This window comes from Penicillium antarcticum (genome assembly GCF_028974205.1).
Source record: "Penicillium antarcticum strain IBT 31339 chromosome Unknown utg000009l_segment0_segment0, whole genome shotgun sequence".
In the NCBI taxonomy this organism is placed as follows: domain Eukaryota; kingdom Fungi; phylum Ascomycota; class Eurotiomycetes; order Eurotiales; family Aspergillaceae; genus Penicillium; species Penicillium antarcticum.
In genome coordinates this window covers 5,073,631-5,094,422 of record NW_026695307.1, presented here as the reverse complement: position 1 = coordinate 5,094,422, position 20,792 = coordinate 5,073,631, and the positions used below count along the sequence as shown (strand labels likewise).

General features: G+C 49.0%; 8 protein-coding genes across 8 annotated transcripts; 5 read left to right on the top strand and 3 right to left on the bottom strand.

Moving 5' to 3' along the window:
• Positions 1-471: 471 nt before the first annotated feature.
• Positions 472-4,870, top strand: N7508_010271 (putative ABC multidrug transporter; the record flags this gene model as incomplete). Its single annotated transcript, XM_058468331.1, has 4 exons — positions 472-2,193; positions 2,244-4,251; positions 4,303-4,370; positions 4,433-4,870. 4 exons carry the CDS (start codon positions 472-474, stop codon positions 4,868-4,870), a joined length of 4,236 nt encoding a protein of 1,411 aa, XP_058316177.1.
• A 1,024-nt stretch (positions 4,871-5,894) lies between these two features.
• N7508_010270 (uncharacterized protein) lies at positions 5,895-6,383 on the bottom strand (the record flags this gene model as incomplete). The annotated part of the gene is made up of 1 exon (XM_058468330.1): positions 5,895-6,383. The coding sequence occupies one exon, from the start codon at positions 6,381-6,383 to the stop codon at positions 5,895-5,897; it is 489 nt and encodes a 162-aa protein (XP_058316176.1).
• A 999-nt stretch (positions 6,384-7,382) lies between these two features.
• N7508_010269 (MCT family MFS transporter) lies at positions 7,383-8,974 on the top strand (the record flags this gene model as incomplete). The annotated part of the gene is made up of 4 exons (XM_058468329.1): positions 7,383-8,253; positions 8,309-8,414; positions 8,465-8,740; positions 8,812-8,974. 4 exons carry the CDS (start codon positions 7,383-7,385, stop codon positions 8,972-8,974), a joined length of 1,416 nt encoding a protein of 471 aa, XP_058316175.1.
• A 213-nt stretch (positions 8,975-9,187) lies between these two features.
• N7508_010268 (uncharacterized protein) lies at positions 9,188-9,652 on the bottom strand (the record flags this gene model as incomplete). Its single annotated transcript, XM_058468328.1, has 4 exons — positions 9,188-9,227; positions 9,290-9,355; positions 9,406-9,477; positions 9,522-9,652. The coding sequence occupies 4 exons, from the start codon at positions 9,650-9,652 to the stop codon at positions 9,188-9,190; spliced, it is 309 nt and encodes a 102-aa protein (XP_058316174.1).
• A 551-nt stretch (positions 9,653-10,203) lies between these two features.
• Positions 10,204-11,900, bottom strand: N7508_010267 (uncharacterized protein; the record flags this gene model as incomplete). Its single annotated transcript, XM_058468327.1, has 4 exons — positions 10,204-10,514; positions 10,567-11,337; positions 11,391-11,653; positions 11,710-11,900. The coding sequence occupies 4 exons, from the start codon at positions 11,898-11,900 to the stop codon at positions 10,204-10,206; spliced, it is 1,536 nt and encodes a 511-aa protein (XP_058316173.1).
• A 2,301-nt stretch (positions 11,901-14,201) lies between these two features.
• Positions 14,202-16,624, top strand: N7508_010266 (uncharacterized protein; the record flags this gene model as incomplete). Its single annotated transcript, XM_058468326.1, has 6 exons — positions 14,202-14,528; positions 14,664-14,835; positions 14,910-15,083; positions 15,136-15,635; positions 15,685-15,819; positions 15,869-16,624. The coding sequence occupies 6 exons, from the start codon at positions 14,202-14,204 to the stop codon at positions 16,622-16,624; spliced, it is 2,064 nt and encodes a 687-aa protein (XP_058316172.1).
• A 573-nt stretch (positions 16,625-17,197) lies between these two features.
• On the top strand, positions 17,198-18,025 carry N7508_010265 (lipase family alpha/beta hydrolase; the record flags this gene model as incomplete). Its single annotated transcript, XM_058468325.1, has 1 exon — positions 17,198-18,025. The coding sequence occupies one exon, from the start codon at positions 17,198-17,200 to the stop codon at positions 18,023-18,025; it is 828 nt and encodes a 275-aa protein (XP_058316171.1).
• An 835-nt stretch (positions 18,026-18,860) lies between these two features.
• On the top strand, positions 18,861-20,006 carry N7508_010264 (uncharacterized protein; the record flags this gene model as incomplete). Its single annotated transcript, XM_058468324.1, has 1 exon — positions 18,861-20,006. The coding sequence occupies one exon, from the start codon at positions 18,861-18,863 to the stop codon at positions 20,004-20,006; it is 1,146 nt and encodes a 381-aa protein (XP_058316170.1).
• Between the last annotated feature and the right edge of the window lie 786 nt (positions 20,007-20,792).

The following is a 20,792-nucleotide window of genomic DNA, read 5'->3' as shown; positions in this document are numbered from 1 at the left end:
TCTGCTTAAGTCCTATGTCCTGAGCTCCGTATGGAACATGGAAAGAATATGTATCTCATGCCCGATTGTAAGGCACCGATCTGATAACAATGATTTACATATATCACCTTGGCTGTATGAACCACGTGAAAAAGTCCCGCTGACTCAGCGGATACATGCACGAAGGAACCCCCGAGGTCCACTTTCTAGGCTCACTGCGAAGTGGATTTTCAATATTTGCAGCGAATAGATTGCTGTGAAAGTGTTCTAGAGCAATGTGACTTGTATCCTCCATGTTCCGGTTCCATAGCTGATCCCGACGATTGCCTAAAATGTATTTGTCCTTCGGCCTCGGACTTCGGCCTCAGATTTGCTTTGTTACTGCAGACCCACACACATTGACGCGATACATGTCTATTAAAATGTACATCCCCCCCTTCCCTTTTCTGATTGTTTTGTGACTTCTTCATCCAGTCTAGGTCTGCTTTCACTATGGCGGATTCAGAGAAACCCTCCCGTGCAGGGTCGGATATCCAATATGACACAGAAAGCGCCATGACGATCGCCGGCTCGGACACCCCAACAAAAGAGGCCTCTGATACTAAAGGCCACAGCTGGGGCATGCTCTCTCAACTTCAGGAAGAAAATGCCCGGAACCTGGCTTCTGGGTTCAAGCAACAGACACTTGGTGTCACATGGAAAGATCTCTCTGTGCAGGTTGCCAGTGCCGAAGCTGCGGTCAATGAGACGGTCCTATCGCAGTTCAATATCCCTCAGAAGATCAAGGATAGCCGCAGAAAACCTCCTCTGCGCACCATTCTTCGAGAGAGCCATGGCAATGTCCGACCCGGAGAAATGCTCCTCGTTCTTGGTCGCCCAGGATCTGGCTGTTCGACCCTATTGAAAATGCTCACCAACAAGCGCGCCGGATACAAGAATGTGGAAGGAGACGTCCGTTTTGGCTCTATGGATTCCAAAGAGGCCGAACACTATCGCGGTCAGATTGTTCTCAATAGCGAGGAGGAGATCTTCTTCCCCACACTGACCGTCGGTCAAACCATGGACTTTGCAACCCGCCTCAAGGTCCCCTTCCACTTACCCGATGGTATGACTGCCTCCGAGTATCAGCAGGCATCGAAGAAGTTCCTTCTGGAATCAGTCGGAATCTCTCACACCGAGGACACCAAGGTTGGAAACGAATACGTGCGCGGCGTGTCAGGAGGAGAGCGCAAGCGTGTTTCAATCATTGAATGCATGGCCACACGAGGATCCGTGTTCTGCTGGGACCAGTCGACTCGTGGTCTCGATGCTTCTACTGCCCTCGAATGGGCCAAGGCTATCCGAGCTATGACCGACGTTCTCGGCCTCACAACAATCGTCACTCTTTATCAGGCCGGTAACGGTATTTTTGAGTTGTTCGACAAAGTGCTGGTTCTCGATGAAGGCGAGCAAATTTACTACGGTCCCAGAGAACAGGCCCGCCCATTCATGGAGGACACCGGATTCATCTGCCGTGAGGGCTCCAACGTCGCCGACTACCTAACCGGTGTGACAGTCCCGACGGAACGACGGATTCGCGACGGCTATGAGAACCGCTTCCCTCGCAACGCAGAAGCTCTCCGTATCGAGTATGAAAAGTCACCTCTTTATGCTCAGATGACAGCCGAGTACTCCTATCCCGACTCTGATCTCGCCCGTGAACGCACCAAGGAATTCAAGGAGGGTGTCGCTTTCGAGACATCGAAGAAGCTTCCTAAGAACAGCCCCTTCACTGTCGGCTTCGTTGATCAGGTCAAAATTTGTGTTCAGCGTCAATACCAAATCATTTGGGGTGACAAGGCAACTTTCATCATCAAGCAGGTGGCGACTTTGGCTCAGGCATTGATTGCGGGATCCTTGTTCTACAATGCGCCTGATAACTCTGGCGGTCTCTTCGTCAAATCCGGTGCACTCTTCTTTTCCCTTTTGTACAACAGTCTGCTCGCAATGAGTGAGGTCACTGAGTCATTCTCTGGAAGACCAGTCCTTATCAAGCACAAAAGTTTCGCCTATTTCCACCCCGCCGCATTTTGCATAGCCCAGATTGCTGCCGATATCCCTGTTCTACTCTTCCAGATCTCCATGTTTGGTTTGGTTGTCTACTTTATGGTTGGACTTACTATGTCAGCCGGTGCCTTCTTCACTTACTGGATTATCGTTTTTACCACGACAATGGTAAGCCCCTCTTCTTTGATGATGTGGAATCAAACTAACCAGATATATAGGCTATGACTGCACTCTTCCGTGCTGTCGGTGCTGTCTTTAAAACCTTTGATGGTGCTTCCAAGGTCTCTGGTCTGTTGATCATGTGTACAGTTCTTTACACTGGATACATGATCCAAAAGCCGAAAATGCACCCATGGCTTGGTTGGATCTTCTGGATCGACCCCCTGGCTTATGGATTTGAGGCTTTGCTAGCCACCGAGTTCCATGGAAAAACCATTCCATGCGTGGGTACCAACCTCATTCCCACCGGCCCCGGATATGAAAATGCCCAAGACCACCAATCTTGTGCCGGAGTTGGCGGTGCCATTCAGGGTCAGAACTTTGTGCTTGGTGACAACTACCTCTCGTCTCTCTCGTATAGTCACTCCCACGTCTGGCGCAACTTTGGTATTAACTGGGCCTGGTGGGCACTGTTTGTTTTCCTTACTATCCTTGCGACCTCGAGGTGGAAGTCTGCATCCGAGTCCGGCAACACACTGGTCATTCCCCGCGAATACCTTCACAAGCATCTCCAAAATCAGAAGAAGGACGAAGAGAGCCAGGCTCCTACCAAGGCTCTCTCTGAGGGCAGTGACGAGCCCGCCAACATTGACAACCAACTCGTGAGAAACACCTCGGTCTTCACCTGGAAAAACCTTTCCTACACTGTCAAGACACCATCCGGCGACCGACTCCTTCTCGATAACATCCACGGATGGGTGAAGCCTGGTATGCTCGGTGCTCTTATGGGATCCTCCGGTGCGGGTAAGACGACTCTCCTAGATGTTCTTGCTCAGCGTAAGACTGAAGGTACTATCCACGGTTCTATCATGGTCGACGGTCGCCCACTGCCTGTCTCCTTCCAACGATCCGCCGGTTATGTTGAGCAACTCGACATTCACGAGCGTATGGCCACTGTCCGGGAGGCACTGGAATTCTCCGCCCTACTTCGTCAACCCGCCGACGTTCCACGTGCCGAGAAGTTGGCCTACGTGGATGTTATCATCAACCTGCTCGAACTTCATGATTTGGCCGATACCATGATTGGTAGCGTCGGAGCTGGTCTATCGGTTGAACAGAGAAAGCGCGTCACTATTGGTGTCGAACTTGTCTCCAAGCCTAGCATTCTGATCTTCTTGGATGAGCCTACTAGTGGTCTTGACGGCCAGAGTGCTTACAATACCGTCCGCTTCTTGAGAAAATTGGCGGATGTCGGACAAGCTGTTTTGGTCACTGTGCACCAGCCTTCTGCTCAACTCTTTGCTGAATTCGATCAACTTCTCCTTCTCGCTAAGGGAGGTAAGACCGTTTACTTCGGTGAGATTGGAGAAGATGCCAAGACTTTGAAAGGCTACTTTTCACGCTATGGCGCACCATGCCCTCCTGAAACTAACCCTGCCGAGCATATGATCGATGTTGTTTCTGGTCAGTTGAGCCAAGGCCGAGACTGGAACAACGTCTGGCTCGAATCACCGGAGCACACTGCAATGCTCAAGGAGCTTGACTCGATCATTGAGATTGCTGCGTCTAGCCCTGCTGGAACTAATGATGACGGTCGCGAATTTGCCACTTCTCTCTGGGAGCAAATGGGTCTCGTCCTCAAGCGTACCTCCACCGCCCTTTTCAGAAACAGTGACTATATCAATAACAAGTTCGCACTTCACATTTCTTCCGGCTTGTTTGTCGGTTTCAGTTTCTGGATGATTGGTGACTCTGTCGGTGACATGCAACTCACATTGTTCTTCATTTTCAATGCCATCTTCGTCGCCCCTGGTGTGATCAACCAGTTGCAACCAACCTTCCTCGAACGCCGAGACTTATTCGAAGCACGCGAAAAGAAGGCTAAAATGTACTCATGGAAGGCTTTCGTATTCGCTTTGGTTGTCTCTGAGATCCCATATTTGATTATCTGTGGTGTCCTCTTCTTTGTCTGCTGGTACTGGACCGGTGGTCTGGTCACAGAGGCCAGTAAGAGTGGATCCATGTTCATGGTCTTCCTCCTGTATGAGTTCTTGTACACAGGAATCGGTAAGAAATTTGGTCCCTCTTTTGATTGTCATCCACTAACCTAGTGTCTAGGTCAATTTGTTGCTGCGTACGCCCCTAACGCCAACCTGGCTGCCATGATCAATCCTCTCGTCCTGGGTGTAAGTTCCTTCCTCTATCTACCATCATATGAGATGTTAGCTAATCGTCATCACCTATGCAGACTCTGATTTCCTTCTGCGGTGTCCTCGTTCCTTACGCCCAAATCCAAGCATTCTGGAGATACTGGATGTATTACCTGAACCCTTTCAACTACCTGATGGGAAGTATGCTGGTCTTCGGCCTCTTCGACAAAAAGGTGCAGTGCAAAGAAGAAGAATACGCACTCTTTACTGCACCAAACGGAACAACCTGTGGTGAATATCTCGCCGATTACATGCAAACCATTGGAGCTCGCATGAACCTCTTGGACCCTGACGCCACTGAATGCCGGGTGTGTCAATACACCCGGGGATCCGATTACCTCCAAACAGTAAACCTGCTTGATTATTACTATGGCTGGCGGGATACTGCTCTCGTCGGTCTCTTCGTGATCAGCTCTTATGCTCTTGTCTTCGGTCTGATGAAACTCAGAACCAAGGCCTCGAAGAAGGCTGATTGATTGGACGAGATCTGGGACTGTACAGTGTCCATATAATGTGGGGGTTTGAATTTCCCCTCTTTGGCATCCCGGCATATTGTAGCCGTGAATATTTTAATCGTGTTTCTTCTTTAGACATAGACTGTTAATTTTTGGTACCTTTAGAGTTAGAAATCTATCGCGATATTTAATTCGCAAGGAGTCCAGAATATAAGATAGCGAAATACTATGCTTCTCGATAAGTTGTACGAATGCCTGCTTAATAGCCAAGAGAGTACTAAAGCATTCAACAGTGAGTATCATATTGAACCTGTGAACATAGCCGGTGAACGTCACGATTGTGGCCAACCCGTCCAATCGTCTTTTCGCCCCGACATCAGTGTTGGAGTTAATAGGAGGAGATAAAGAGAAAACAGTCCACCTTGTTGAGTTACCGAAAGGTAGGTACCTTGCCGAAAGTACTTGGGGATCAACAGCAGATGTTGGGCACACTCGAGACCTGTATCTTCACGTCAAGTAGTGTAAGTCTTTACAACAAAGTATAAAATAGAGCATATGTTAGCTAATATCAATACGAGCATACAGTACTACCATTCTACATATCTCACTTGTGCCCTTTTTATTTTTGAAAGTCAAATATCCGAAAGAAAGATGTCTATTGACCAAGTAGATCATTACCTTCACAGCACACGCACACCCCTCCTTGATGTCATGTATGCATACCAAACCCCTCTTTAAAACTCCACAAATCCCGATGCCTCTAGCGCGCAGTTCGAAGCTCGTTAGGCACGAAGGCTGTAGTGAAATGCTAAGATAGCACAGTGAAAGAGCGGCTAAACCCCAGAAGATGAGACTAAAGTTGAATTCCGTTGATTGTTATATTTCGTGTGCCACAAACTGTCAAACGATAGGAAGTTTGAAATCGATGTATCAAAGTTGCATCCCAAACTCTCCTTTCGAACTCCCTGGATATGCAAACAAATCAGATAAAGAGTCATCAAAAACAAAACAAGAACGCTTCACAAAATGCTGTGCAATGCCATATTTACATCTCTCCAATCAACTGCCAACAAACAGTCTTGGCAACCTCCCCCTTCCGACTAGCAAGCTCCATCTCACACAAAGCCTGATCAAGAGACTCCATATCCCAAGCACTAGGATTATGCTTCGCATCAGAAGCAACCTCTTCATGTTCCCACGGCTCATCACAGCCAGGCATGATGGGGAACCGCCGGGGGTGTTTCTCTTCTAGCATATCAACTTTATGAAGAAGATCATCATGAACTGCCCCGGCAACGACTTTTTGCATGGAAATACCGGCAATGACATGGCGGAGATCTGGCTCGGCGGCATGTGCTTCTTTTCTGATCTTCTTGAGTGATAGCTCGTATAGTCGGTATGGTAATCGCTCCGAGTCAATGGTTGGGTTGTGACTGGGAACAGGGCTGGCGACGAGGGTCATGCGTGGGTTTTGGATTTGGCGTTGTTTTCGGACTTGGGGAATGTTCCTCGTGATGATTCTTGTGCATTGCATTTTGGGTGGATCTCAATTAGATTGAGAGGTGTAGATGTGGCTGTGGATGTGTATAGATGTGTGTATAGATGTGGATGTGGATCTTTTGAAGGAGATTCTGATCTTGGTATTTGTTTTTGCGGGGAGAAGGATTTGGGTTGATATATGGCTGGGAATGTAGTCAGTGGCTGTTTTAGGACTGGGTGAAGGAAATTATGGCGCGTCAGCTGCATATTGATATCATGCCACTTGGATTTGCAGTCTGCATGGGTGAAATCGGGATGCGATCGGTGAAGAGCGGGTGAGGTTGGGCGTGTCGGCCGGGTGGCGCGCCAAATCAGGCCACGCACAGAGGGATTTCTAGTCCCACTCGCTGTGATGGTTTCTTTTAGTTATAGCTTAAGGGAATTGTTCAATCTTGATGTCAGGACTTCTTTACTTCTGGCATTGATTTGCAAGTGTTCATTCAGTGGCGGGATCGTTCCCAGATGAGGTTGGGACCAGCCCCCGACATGCGATAGCTGCATGTCCTGCAGTGTCACATCAATACATTGCCAGTGCAACTGTTCATTTCATGTCGAAGTTTGGTGAATCTTTTCCTTGGTCTAGGAGTTCATTGGATCAAACATTTGCACTGCCAGGCACTGCCAGGTGATCTCGGGATGTGAGCCGACGGACTTTCGGCCGTGAAAAGCCTGCGCTCCTCGTTTTGCGAACTAAAGACAATGATCTGTTCGAAAATGGCCGAGAAATCTGGAAAATACTCGTTCTCTCTACTGCCATTACAGGTCCAATGACTGCTTCATTGTACTCATGATCCTCCACAAGAGTCCTGGTTCAAAGGTCGGATAGCCATCCCGACATCTATAACCCCACCATGAATCATCATGGAGAGCTAATGCAAGCCCTTATCAACATGACTCACTCCACAAAGGGTCTTTAAGATTGAATCTCCATTTCTGAGACTGTCATTCCCATCTTTCAAGTGAACAGTGGAGGCCTGACAACGCCTACAACACAATGGCAGAGCAAAAGTCAGTCACATTCTCAGTCCAACAACGCTACCCATCAGCCCAAACAAGCGTAGAAAGCTTCCCGGCAGGACCAAGCACAAACAGAATAAACGACGAGGAAGCGCCCCGATCGGTCTTCTCGATAATCGAGCCCCCAGCCGAGCTAGCAACAGTGACAACCCACTTCACAGACCATTTCCCAGAGCACAACCCGGATGACATCTTCCCGGATGGCGGGCTACGCTCCTGGAGCGTTGTCCTCGGCTCGTTCCTACTCTTAATGAGTAGTTTCGGAGTTATGAATACAACAGGTATCCTGCAAAACTATTTCTCGTCGCACCAGTTATCGAAGTATTCGCCCAGTGCGGTCGGTTGGATTCCTGGTTTATTCACTTTCTTCGGACTGAGCGTTTCTGTCCAGGTTGGTCCCATGTTCGATCGGTATGGTCCGACTGGTATCCTCATTGCCGGCACGGCGATCTATGTGACTGGCCTGATGCTCCTTGCTGAGAGTTATGAGTATTGGCATTTTGTTTTGACGCTGGGTGTCATGTCTGGCATTGGTGCTGCGCTTTTGAGTACGGTTGCGCTGGCTAGTGTGCCGCAATGGTTTGACCGGAAGGCTGGTCTTGCGATTGGAATTTCGATGGCAGGGGCGGGCCTTGGTGGTGTGCTTTTTCCGTTGATGCTCCGGGCTGGGTTCTCTCAATTGGGGTATAAGTGGACGATTAGAATCTTGGCTTTTATTGCTTTGGCTTTGTGTATTGCTGGGACGGTCTTGGTTAAAGCGAGGTTGCCCAAGGGGAGGAGTAAGTCGACTGTTAATTTGCGCTCCTTGAAAGATGCCAGGTTTACCTGGTTGACGCTGGGGATTTTCAGTAAGTGGTCACCAGTCATGAATGGTAGAAAGAATCATGTCTCTGACCTGTTCAGGCCTTGAGCTTGTCGTTTTTGCTAGCCTGGGTCTATACCCGACCTATGTCGTTCTACAGGGTTTCTCGACGAACACTAGTGTTCTTCTACTCTCCGTGCTGAACATGTGAGTAATACCCCAGCCTCAAGCTTCTGGTCATATCTGACATGGCACAGAGCATCCACAGTCGGCCGCTTGATGGCCGGAGGCATAGCCGATCGCTACGGCAGGATAAACACTCAAGCCGCACTTATTGCACTGGGAGCCTTTGCAGTCTTTGTGATATGGCTACCATTCGGTGATACCCTTCCAGGTCTATATACCTTCTCGTCGGTATTCGGGCTAGCATCAGGATCATTCCTAAGTCTAGCACCGGCCTGTATTGGGCAGATCTCCAAGGCCAGCGAGGTCGGTGGACGGTTTGGATTGACATATTCTATTGTCAGCTTTGCGTAAGTCACCTTCTTCCATAGTATGGAAGTCCTTGGTCTTCCACTCGGTGCGAGGCTGACCGGGACCCTAGTACACTGATCTGTATCCCCATCGGAGGAGAAATGCTAGACAAAGTTGGCAAGAAGGCAATGGTAGCCTATCTGGGCAGTGTATTGATTGTTGCACTGGGGATGTTTGTCATGGCTCGATGGGCATGTCTGAGTTATCGATGGAGATGGCAAGCGAAGATCTGATCTAATTGGGCAAGGGACCTCAAAAAAGGCGAAAAGTGAAAGGTTTCTTTCTTATTTGAAATTTGAATATAGCGCTAGATTGCAAAGTATCGGATACATGATTCTGCAAGATCAGGCCACCATGATAAGTATCAGTTTGACGCTCGTACTGCATGTGTATCTGTGATAGAATCGTATGATCATCGACCAATGGTCTGAAGTTGGACGAGTGGGTTAGTTCTGTTCGCCGCCTTGGTTCTTGGTAAACTCCTCACTATAGCCAGTCAGAACTATCACAGGCAACTAAATGCACAGAAAGAAATGGAAAGTACATACAGATGTTTATCAAGTTCATCCATGTGCTGACGTTGTTCCTTGATCTTCAGTCGAAGACGCTTGACCCTGCCCTGTCATCAGTATACATATATTCATCAACAGCAAAACTGGCATACTTTTCCATCTCCTGCTCCCGAATATACATAAGTTCATGCGCAGCCTCACGTCGCGAGAATGAGTCCTTCCTGCTGAAGTTAGAGATTGGTGACGTCATACACTCAATTGTCCATACTCAGCCATGAAGCCTCGCGGCTTAGGAGAGCCTAGATCGCCCGCGCCCATGATAGCTGGAGTGATGGAGAATGATCGGAGAATTGATGGATTGGACACTCGGAGAATGGGTCGTGAGAGTGCTGATTGCATGGTGGGGATGGAGAGGAGATGGGTATGTGAGTGGAAGGGTGGGTTCTTGTCGATCTGTTTGGCTTGTGGGAATGTTCACCCCGAGAATGATGTATCTACGGAGTGGATTGCGTGTATTTGTACTTTCTTTAGGGGCGCAGATCAATGGAGATGAACTGGAGGTGTGGCCGGTCAATGCTATTTATGAGGTACTTGGATGACTTCATGGGAGTGTCAGGTGATGCGCTGCGCTATAGAGTTGATCCGGCGTATGACTGGGACGGGACTGGAGGACTAATCAGAGAGTGGGAGTGGCACCACTTACGCTTCATTCCATACCGCCACGCCCGGATCGGCATGCGGAGTCCCCGCACTTTTGGCCCTTGCTTGAGAGTTGGTTTGCGGAGGACATTCCTCCGTGCCAAAGAAATCGGTCTATTGACACTAACTGTTTGTTGACTCAGGGAGAGCTGTGGAGCCGTTTACTAAAATGATATATACTGTGACTACGCAGAGATGCTTCAAATGGACCACTTAGTTGAATCATGATATACATTCCATCGACAAATTCCCTACAATACATAACGGAATCCCTTCTGCAAACGTCTCGCAGCAGCAATATCAATCCCCTCAACATCAGCAGTAACCTGCAACCGACGAAGATCCTTGGGACCAAGCTCTACCTCCTCATTCTCAAGTCTCAGCTGGCGCTTGTTGAGCATGTTCAGGTTAAAGTATAGGAAGAGAGCACACAGTCCACCGATAGCTTGTAGAGCGATGCAGACACCCATAGCAGTTTCATAGTGAGGTTTCTCTTTGGCCATGTATGTATACGGCGTCCAGATCGAAGCGCTGTTTCCGAGGGAATTGAAGAATGCAAAGGCTGTTTAGGTCAGTGCCGTGCATTATGTAGTGAGGGAGTATGGATAACTTACCAGCAGCACGCTTGGCAGGTGGGCGAGGGATAGAACTGGCGAGCCAGGAATATAGAGTACCATTTTGGGCGAAGACGAAGACCATGAGGAAGAAGGAGAAGTATCGAGGTCCGAAGGTGTTGGTCTTCATATAAACCACAAAGCCAATAATCGTGATCGGGATTGGGTATACAAAAAACCAGAATCTCTTCTCCAGTTTATCAGACGCCCAAGAGTGACCGAGAGAATACGCGACCATGAAAAGGTAAGGAGGCGCCACGAGAACGAGGGAGATGGTATCATTGTAGTCGACAGATTCCTTGATCAGAGTTGGGAAGAAGTTCTGGAAACCAGCTGCTCCAGTGATACACATATAGGCAATAGAAAAGGCGTAGGTCTTGATATCGGTCATAGCCAACTTCAAGCCCTTCATTTGATTCGCACCACCCTTCTCATCCACGTCAGCCTCGCCGGCCTCAATGGCAAGACGGCGTTGGGCAACCTTGCGCATCTCTGGAGAAAGGAGTTTCCATGTTTCTGGAAAATCGGGCAGGATGAAGCAAATGGCTAGTCCGATGGCACAGGTAATGGAGCCTTCGATAACATAGAGCCATTGCCACGCTGACAGACCTCGCTTTCCTTTGAGACCGTTGAGAATACCGGCGGCGATGAGGTTACCGAAGGCGCCACTGAGCAATGAACCGGAGTAGAAGATACTCATACGGAATGCCAATTCTTTCTTGGTATACCATTTTGAAAGGTAGAAAAGGACTCCACTGAAGAAAGGAGCCTCTAACCTGGGCTTAGCGCATGTCAGAAGAATGGAAACTTGATAAGGAACTGACCGACGAATCCCAGAATAAAGCGGCATGCAACAATGCCTCCATAGCTAGACACTTGACTCGTCAACGCAGACACCAGGCCCCAAGCGCAGACGAAAAATCCAATGTATAGTGAAGGGCGACCCATGTAGTTGAGGAGCAAGTTCGAGGGCACCTGCATCAAAATGTATCCGACAAATAGAATAGACAGGCCGGTTTGGTATTTAGTGTCATCGAGTCCGAGATCCTCCTCGAGACCTTGGAGCTTTGCTGCAGCATAGTTGTTACTGTAACCATTAGCACAGGTCACTTTAGGAGAACTCTTTCTCAAGGCATCGCGTACCGATCGATATAGTTCATCAGGTAAACCAAAATAACCAAAGGCATGATCAAAGTATCGATGCGCCGGCGCAATTTCTTCTCCACGACCTTCTCCTCCTCAGTCAGCTCAGCCATATGGACAACCTCCTCATGGCTCAAGTCGACCTTTGCACCCAACTCCGCATCGGTAATAGTGTTATCATTTCCGGCCATATTGACGAGCCGAGCAAACAAACTGGAGGATACACTACAAAAAGCCCGGGGTAGGCGATCATTTATGTCGAGCAACAGGTCATGTTACAGTACAACAAGCTCTCGCATTTCCCCCGTGAATTCTGGGGAAACGTGGGGGACAACCAGGACCAATCATGTTTGCGGGGAAGTGGCCCAATGCAGAGAGATACGAAGGCGAACGCATGTCATGACGGCATTGATGATCTCTCATAGGTGAATTTTTCCCACATCCCCCACGTTGGAGGCCAATTTCAGGCTAATGTGCCCACTGAGTTTAAGCCGTGGGCCGTACTGGGAAGGTCACTTGGGTCGGGCTGCTCAAGCCTTCGGCTGCCAAGTCTCGGGCTTCAGGGAGCTTCGCTAAACGTCCGTGCGAGGATTGTAAGCCGAGTTATGCTCGGACAAAGTCCGGGGGCTATCAGCCGTGGAACCCCGGCAATCCTTGCTTTGGTTTTGGCTTTGACTTGCTGTGTTGGTTGGTGCCCCAAGATGACAGGGATGTGAACGATCCGTGGTGGACTCGAGGAAACCATATCCCGAAGTCAGGTATTTTAACAAAAGATTGGATGATTTGATTGAGTGGACGCATGGTGGAGAGGAACAACGCACTGTAGACAATGATGAGAAAGGAACGTACCCCGGACCGGACCCCAGACCCCGGACTCAACCACGTTGATCTCCTCCAGCCAAGACTTTCCCGTCTCTAACTCTACATGTAACTTCTCGCACTTCCTCCGCGTGGACCGATATACTCAAAGCTTGGCCGGTGTAACTCCTAGCGTCGACCCTAAATTGGCATCTCGGTTTTGCCATCTTCGTCTTAGTAGCATTCCTCGGTAGATTCCAGTGTGGCTTTTAGCGAATCAAACCATTCGCCCCCTGAGCGCCCCTAGGATCCAAGTGAAGAAATCAACTCACGCTATCTGAATATGCTGCATATGGCTGACGATATTCACCTCGGTATTTCTCTCGGGCGAGAGCTTCCTGTCCGATTGCAGGATCTGTGAGATGTTGCTGCAGCCCTCGGCATGTACATGATATGTTTTCCCAGGTTAGAGAGTGAAGACGTAATCCACTTTTGAACTTCTGACTTTGTATGAGAATCTTGATTATACACATTGTACGTGAGAGTGCATGTACAGTGGTTACATACGTAGTTGACAGAGCTATCTTTGGAGGCACTTTTAAACCCATCAGTTGGCTTATTGAGGCTCTATTATCAGTTCCTCATGCGACTGAGTCAGATCTATTGATGAACCCTTAGACTAATATTCAGTGACTGATTCATCCATGTGTGGTATGAACTGTCTATACAAAAGACAAAGCTCTTCCACCAAAATGTTTGCTCGGTTTGTTTGCTCAATAGCCTCGGTAAGGCATTACTGTATGCCTTAGACGACAGCTAACGTATTTCCCGATCGAGTGGCCACCTCAAAACACCGTACTAAATCGGATAGATTAAAAAACTTGATACCTTGACAACGGTGGTCTAGAAAGACTTTGCCTTATAGCACGATACTCTTTAGGTGATATTTAGACAATCTCACGAGTTGAACGGGATTTTATATCCTATTGGTTAAGATATCAAGGTTTCTAGTTTTTAGCAATGTAATTTTCGGCAATTTCGAAATAACGATAATTAAGCATTCTGCTCTCTTTGTATTTGATATATAGTGTAAATACGTCTGATGTATGACAATTTATGGACAAGGAGCCGAAATTAAAACGTGGTTGTTGAGATACTACGTTGTAATTTTTCCGATTTAGTATGGTGTTTCGAGGTGGCTAGGGATGGCCACTCGAACGAGAACCACGTTACAGTTAACAATAATTTATCAGATCAGAGTTAAAATCCATAGCACCTTGAGTTTTGTATCAATCTATTTCATCATTTGCGGAGAGATATGAGAGACCGAATAGAAGAACTAGAGACATCAGTTCCGAAATACACGCCTCGGTGGATTACTTTGCAACGTGCAAACATCAGACTTTGGTACTTTCGCAATTACAAACACCAAGCCAAAATACTGGTAAATTCTTCATATTAAACACTACATGGTACATCATAAGATTGGATGACGAAACTGTCTGGGAGCAGCCAACACTGTACATGTAAAATCACGGGATGAACGGAATGAAGAATGAACGGGACAAGGGTTGGAAGGGGCCAACTCCTCTTCCATTTCAGTCGACTCACAGCTCCATAGCCAATTCTTCAACGAATAGCGCAGCCACATCCACAACGCCCAATAAAAATGACACAACTCAGACTCGGTCGCAATGGCGGGCCCACCCGCCACCTATCAGCAGCGGCGAGACACCAACTATCGCCAAACTAGCAGCGCCAAACGCCCGAGCGGACGAGTCGGCCCACCACCCAAGCAAGCAGATCTCGGACGACCAGCTCGGAAATCTGGCTCGCCTAAATCCCGCCGCGCCGTTGGCCCGCAAGCTGAGACCCTTCCCAAACTCCCACCCTCAAGCTCCCCATGCGCGCCCCTATGGTCGGCGACACGCGACATTTTGCCTCCGACCTACGAGTCAGGAGGGCTGCCAACCGCCAGTCACGGTCGTGCAAAGTCTGCCGGCTCCGCAAAGTCAAGGTCGGTTCTCCATGCCCGTTTGTGCTCAGATCGCTAGCCCTGGGCCGGGACGCTCCCGTACCCATCGCATGCGTCCCACTGGTCGCCAACGCCAATGCTAGTACCTACGTGCGAACATGCTAACGTCGATCGTTGCTAGTGTGATCGTGTCAAGCCCTGCCATGCCTGCTGCGCACATGGATACCCCTCGAAATGCGTGTATGAGGACGTCTCGGACGAGGACGCCCGGCCAATCAGCCAAGCAGAGGAGATTAAGAACTTGCGGGCGGAGATCCGGGAGCTAAGATCGAGGATTGATGCCAGGCAGGATGGTATGTGCTTCTCAAGCCACTGCCCACTTCTTGTGGGGTTCGATGCAGGACTTATTGCTGATTCCTGCTTGTAGGTACAGGTTCGAGATCTCGGGATCTGCAGCAGCTTGAACAGCTTGAAGGGTTGTTTGACTCTATTCGATCTGCCCCGCTCAGCCTTGTGGAGGAGCTTGTTCGTGAGCTTCGATCTGCTCATGGCGGTCTCAAGAAGGACTTGGTTCCCGTGGGGCCATGGGAAGGCCGAGAAGGTTTGTCCCTTGCATCGTGGTTGTGACTTAGTATCTTTATTAACATGTTTAGCTTATGAATCTTTTGAACAACCATCGCGGCCATCTTCGACTCTGCCGGTTCGGAAACGCCTCTTGTTAAATTCTGCCAGCGACGACTTCAATAACTTCGATAATGACGATGAAAGGGAATTTGAGCGTGAGATGTCTTTCGGCAGTGGCTCAGACTCATCTGGAGGGACTTCAGTAATTAACATGCAGAGACCAGCGGTGGATGTGTTTGTCGAGAGATTCGTTGATGCGTTTAGCCCCGAGGTGGATATGAAGTCGGGACGGGCAGGTGCATTGCGAGCTGCTGCCGGCATTCGAATGTTTTCCCCTCTGATCAGCGATGCTTTCGAGGCTGTCTCGGTGGCCTTCTTTGGGCGGTCTGTTCAGAACAAACAGATCGAGGCATCTGGGTTCCGACTTTACCCACGTGTGCTGCGCGGTCTACAGGATGCATTGGTTGATCCTGAGAAGTCTAAAGCCGAATCCACGCTGGTCACTGTGATTCTGCTACTAGCTTTCGAGGTTTGTCGATCCAATCAACTGACTTGTTAATCACTGCTGATTTTGACAGAGCGTTGAACGCACTACTGACAGCGGTGTCTCGGCCCACGTTCGAGGTGCGGTGCGCTTGATTGAGCATCGTGGACCGGAAAATCATATGTACGGGGTGGAGCATCTTTTATTCACTGAACTTCGTCCTTACTGGGTATGTCTCCAAATTCTCAACATTTGGTTCATCCGCTAACGACTCTCAGATCGGGGGTGCTCTGGCTGCTCGACAAGAGTCATTCCTAGCACAAGAGGAGTGGAAGACTATCCCATGGGCCGCAGGAACAACCACAAAGGACATTTTACACCACCTGCTTGATCTTGCCGCCCATATTCCGGGATTACTAGCGCAGTCTGATTCCTTCAAAGCAGCACAGGCACGCTCCGTACTAGGTGCCCATGAGATCGCCGTCAAGCAGACCACTTTGTGGAACGGCATCGGCGACCTCACAATGAAGTTCTACCAATGGTACGAAGACTGGGTCAAGGTCTACCCTGACGGACCACCCAAAGAAGTCGAGCAAACAGGCGCAGATGATTTCCCTATTTTCCAGCGGCGCGACCTGCGCACTGGGGCTACTTATACCCCAACCAGATTCACATACCCAAACCTTCTTCTGGCACAAACCATGTGCCTCTACTACAGCTTCCGACTCATCCTCTCGTCAGTCGATACCCGTCCCCAAGACCGTGTCACCCCCATGGAACAATACGACTTGGGTTGCGGGATTGCCCGTACGCTGGAGTTCTATATCACCACAGCGCCCGGCAACATGATTAACCGCCTTGCATTCCCCACTCGGGTAGCGTGGGAAGCATTCCCCGAAGGAGGACCGGAGCGTGAATGGATGGTGGAGTTATTGCATTTGGTGGCACGGCGACACTCGCTCGGACTTTGGGGCAGTGCCATGCCTGAGCTATCTACTCAGCAAGATTCGCCCTTGAATACAGGTAGCCCATAGTGCGTACTGCACATGCATATAGTGATGTGAACTGTAGCGATGACTTGCAATTCTTTATTCCGAAAATCCGTTATATCCGTCTTGCCAAAGTTTGGAACCGCCGTTGCTGTCACAGCTCCACTAATGGATCCTGTTGTGCACATAAAAATGTGTTGCGGACCATGAAATCAAATCATGGAGGCTTAGCGAGCTCTCGGCTCCAATTGAACCCCATTTGTGCATTCGGACGATACCCCTTTTGGCCCGTTCCCGATCGAAAATCCCCAGGATCCACCGGCGAAATTAAACAGCTGAAATGATGCATCCAAGATTTGGTTGTCAGATTCCTCTTGATTGGTTGTCATATTGAGATCGGCGATGAAGCTCTCGCTAATTCGACAAGTACCTGACACGACTCCACTACATCGACCAGTTACAATTAAGGCTCAGAGATCAACAATCGATAGTTCACAGAATGGAGAACCCATGAAAAAAAAAAGGAGATGACGACGTCTGACTTCTGCAGAATAAGAAGAAAGCTATCTGTCTTGTGTCAGGTCGTTCTTCAGAAAAATCATAATAATACTATCCACCATGCCTTCAATCACTAAGCTAGCCCTCTCAGCTCTAGCAGCAACAACAACCTTCGCAACCGGAATCAACGATTTCAACTGCAAATCCGACTCCAACCCCGTCGTCTTCCTACATGGACTGGGCGCAACCTACTATGAAGACATCAACTTCCTCCAATACTGGCTCCAGGCCAAAGGCCACTGCACCTACGCCCGCACCTACGGAGCCTACGACGGCTTCCCGTTCCTGGGCGGACTGAAGAGTATCAGCGAAAGCGCGCCCGAGATTGCCGCCTACATCAAGGAAATTGTCGCCAAGACCGGCAAGGAGAAGGTCGATCTTGTCGGCCACTCTGAAGGTGCTTTCCAGTCCCTTTATGTTCCCAAGTTCGAGGGTGTCTCGCACCTTGTTGATAAAATTGCTGCTATTGCGCCGCCAACGCATGCTACATCTTTTGCCCACTTGTATGATCTTGCTTACGTGCTCGGGAACACTACCCGTGAGGTCGTGAAGGATGTTCTTGATCTTGTTGGTTGCCCGGCTTGTGATGAGCTTGGCCCTGGTGGTGCTGCTATCCTGCGCTTGAATGATGGTGAGCCTATTGTTCAGCCAGGGAATAAGGTTACTATTATCGCTTCCAAGTATGATGAGCTTGTTACTCCTCCTTCTACTTCCTTTGTGCACGAGGATGGTGTTACCAATCGCTGGATTCAGGATACTTGTCCCCTGGATCCTGTTGGTCACATCGGTGAAGCTTATGACTTGAATGTTTGGAACTTGGTTAAGAATGTTCTTGATGATACTCCTGATCGGAAGTTTGTTTGTTTACTTGGTTCGCCTGGTAAATAGACGCAATTGGGGGGATGGGGTTTCAGATTTCGATTCGGTATTTAATATTTAATGTAATCAATTCTTAATTCACTGTATCTGGAAATATTGTTTCGGACTTTTGAAGGTCTGCTTTATATTTGAACTTGAGTCGGGTTGTACGTGTCACATCTCAAACTCTGTTTCAAGTGATTTCGAGAGCTTGTGAAGACAATTTCCGGGGCTATACGTGTCAATTAGAAGCAAAGCTAAATTGATGGTCTCAGAGACATGTCATAAAACATTAGACACTTTCTATATAAACACCTCGAAGCGAATGTCCTATTTGTTGCTTTGTTTGTACCTTGACTTGGCCTTTCTTTTCCCATATCTTTTTGGTCACTTTCGAGTGCCTTATATTGATCATCTACATTGTTTCCACTGGAGGTGTGTGTTGCGAAAGGACTTGTTGTAGGGCTGCACATAAGGGTCGTTTAGACTTTTAACTTGACGAAGTAAGCGATGACACATTTCATTCTATAAGTTGTCCATCAGCTCTATTGTTCACATTTCTTTCCAGTCACGTCCATTCACGTTAGTCTCATCTTCTTCAAGGTCTAGCGTTTGTTTGCTCAAATTTCCGTGATAGAAAGTATCACCGATCATCCGATCCTTCATTTCGCGTCCAATTGCGATTGAAGCTCAACAACACCATTGTTTACATCTCAGTCAAGGAGATATTTTTTCCTTGATCTCCTTCTTCAAATTCTCCCGCTGACCTTTGATGCCCAATTGATCTCGGACGTGGCCTGACACGTGCGTTTCTTCACGGAACTTACTTTTTCCGCTCTATCTTATCGGCAGGGATCAAAAAGTTATGGATTCTTCCAAGGGGTGGGAACACCTCGCTAGGATGATGGAGCAACCCCCTCAGTCTCAGCCGGTGGTTGAGCATGATCTGCCTGATGATCTGGAGGCTCAGATTCGCCAGGCTCAAGACCAGTTAGTCAGGTTGAAGAGACAGCGTCAACTCATTGAGATCCAGCAGCAAGTGGCCGATGAAGAGAGAGCTCTTGAAGATGCTCGTCTTCGTCTGGTAGCTACCATGAGCAAGGAGCCTACGCCTCCTACCCCTACCAAACCAGCCCCGAGAGCTATCGAGAACAATGATTCTCCACCAACCTCAGCTCTTCCAGCCCACACTCCCAAGAGGCCCGCCGCCGCCGACCGCCGCGTGTCTGACACCAAAGCCCAGAAAGACGGTACTCCTACCAGACCAATCACGGGAACACTGTCAGCTTTGGCACTGGATCAATTGCGGGCTCTCGCCGCAGCAAGCAGATCCCCTACCTCAGCAGCCATCAAAACCGAGCCCACTACTCTCGCGCCCACTGCCCCAGTCTATCAAGCCTCCTACATACATCCTTCGGACGATGACCACAATCATGGCCCACCCGTTCCAAACGTGCCAGTTTACAATGGACGCGCTCTAGGGGAATACAAAAACTACACAATGGGCCTCGACCGTCACTTCGCCAAATATGCCGAATACTATGACACCGACCAACGCAAGCTCACCCGAGCTCTTAAGCACATTACCCTCAACCTGGAAGACGAATGGAAGCGTCACACGCGTAACCTACCCAGTGACCAAGTCACCTATTCCGCATTCTGCACCTTCCTCATCCACCAACTCCAAAACGGAGTCTACCCAGAGATCGCAAGGGCTCGCTACAAGGATAGCTACCAGCGCCCCGCGCAGTCCGTGACTGATTTCTCCAACTGGATGCAGCAGTGGGAACCCCACTTCAACGAGAGAATGACCGAGCGAGATCGTATGCGCCACCTCTTCGAGCATCTACTGCATAAGGTCCGCAACGAGGCCGAAAAGACTTATCTGGACTTCACCAACTACAATGACTTTGTCGCTTATCTGCAGCAGGTCGAGGACAACATCAGTGTCCGCAACGACGCCCTTGGTCGCCGTGGAAACCCCAGAAAGCGTCACCGCAGCCACAGCTGAGCTTAGCTAAAGCCAGCTGCACATGTACTCGCGCGCCAGCCTGTCTTCTATCCGAAACGAACATTAACGCATCTCTTACATCTGTACATTGGATTAGATCGAGGCGGGGTTTTCTTCTTTTTTTCTGTTCTTGCAATATGTCCGTGTAAATACCCCGGCATTGCGAATCCAATCAAAACCAAAAGGATTTTCGTGAATTTCCTCTTTTCTGGTTTATATCCTGTGTAGAAACCGGCTAGTTTTGATGGTCTCATGGATTCATTATTACCACTCACAGCTAACACGGCTCATATTCCCACACCCCGAGGTCCACAGATCCAAAGCATACTCAAACCTCACCACCAGATCACCTCTCCAAGCCTCCTCAACCTGCGTGATACTCGCCAGTAGCCGTAGTTCCAGCGGTGCATTTTGCTCGAAGCAGCTCTGGGCGCTTTTTAGCCGTAGTCGGCCTTGGTCGTTGAGGTCTGTGATGCCGGTGTAGGAGCTGTGTGTGACGAAGTAGCCGAACTTTGGAGGTCTGGGACTAGGTTAGTATTACTTTTATTGCGTCGCTGAGAGGAAGGGTGTGGAGGGTTGTTATGTGGTCTTGGAAGGGTTGAGATGTGAAGTAGTGAATATTATGGATGGAAGGAAGGTTTTTTGAGGGAAGTGAGAGAGGGGCAGGCTCTATTGCTCCACAAGTTGAGGCTCTTCTGATCCCTGTCAGATTTGCCAACGATTGTGTTTGCTAGTGTCTTGGCCCCAAATAGAATTCCGCTGTTGTTTCCATAGGCGCTTTGATGT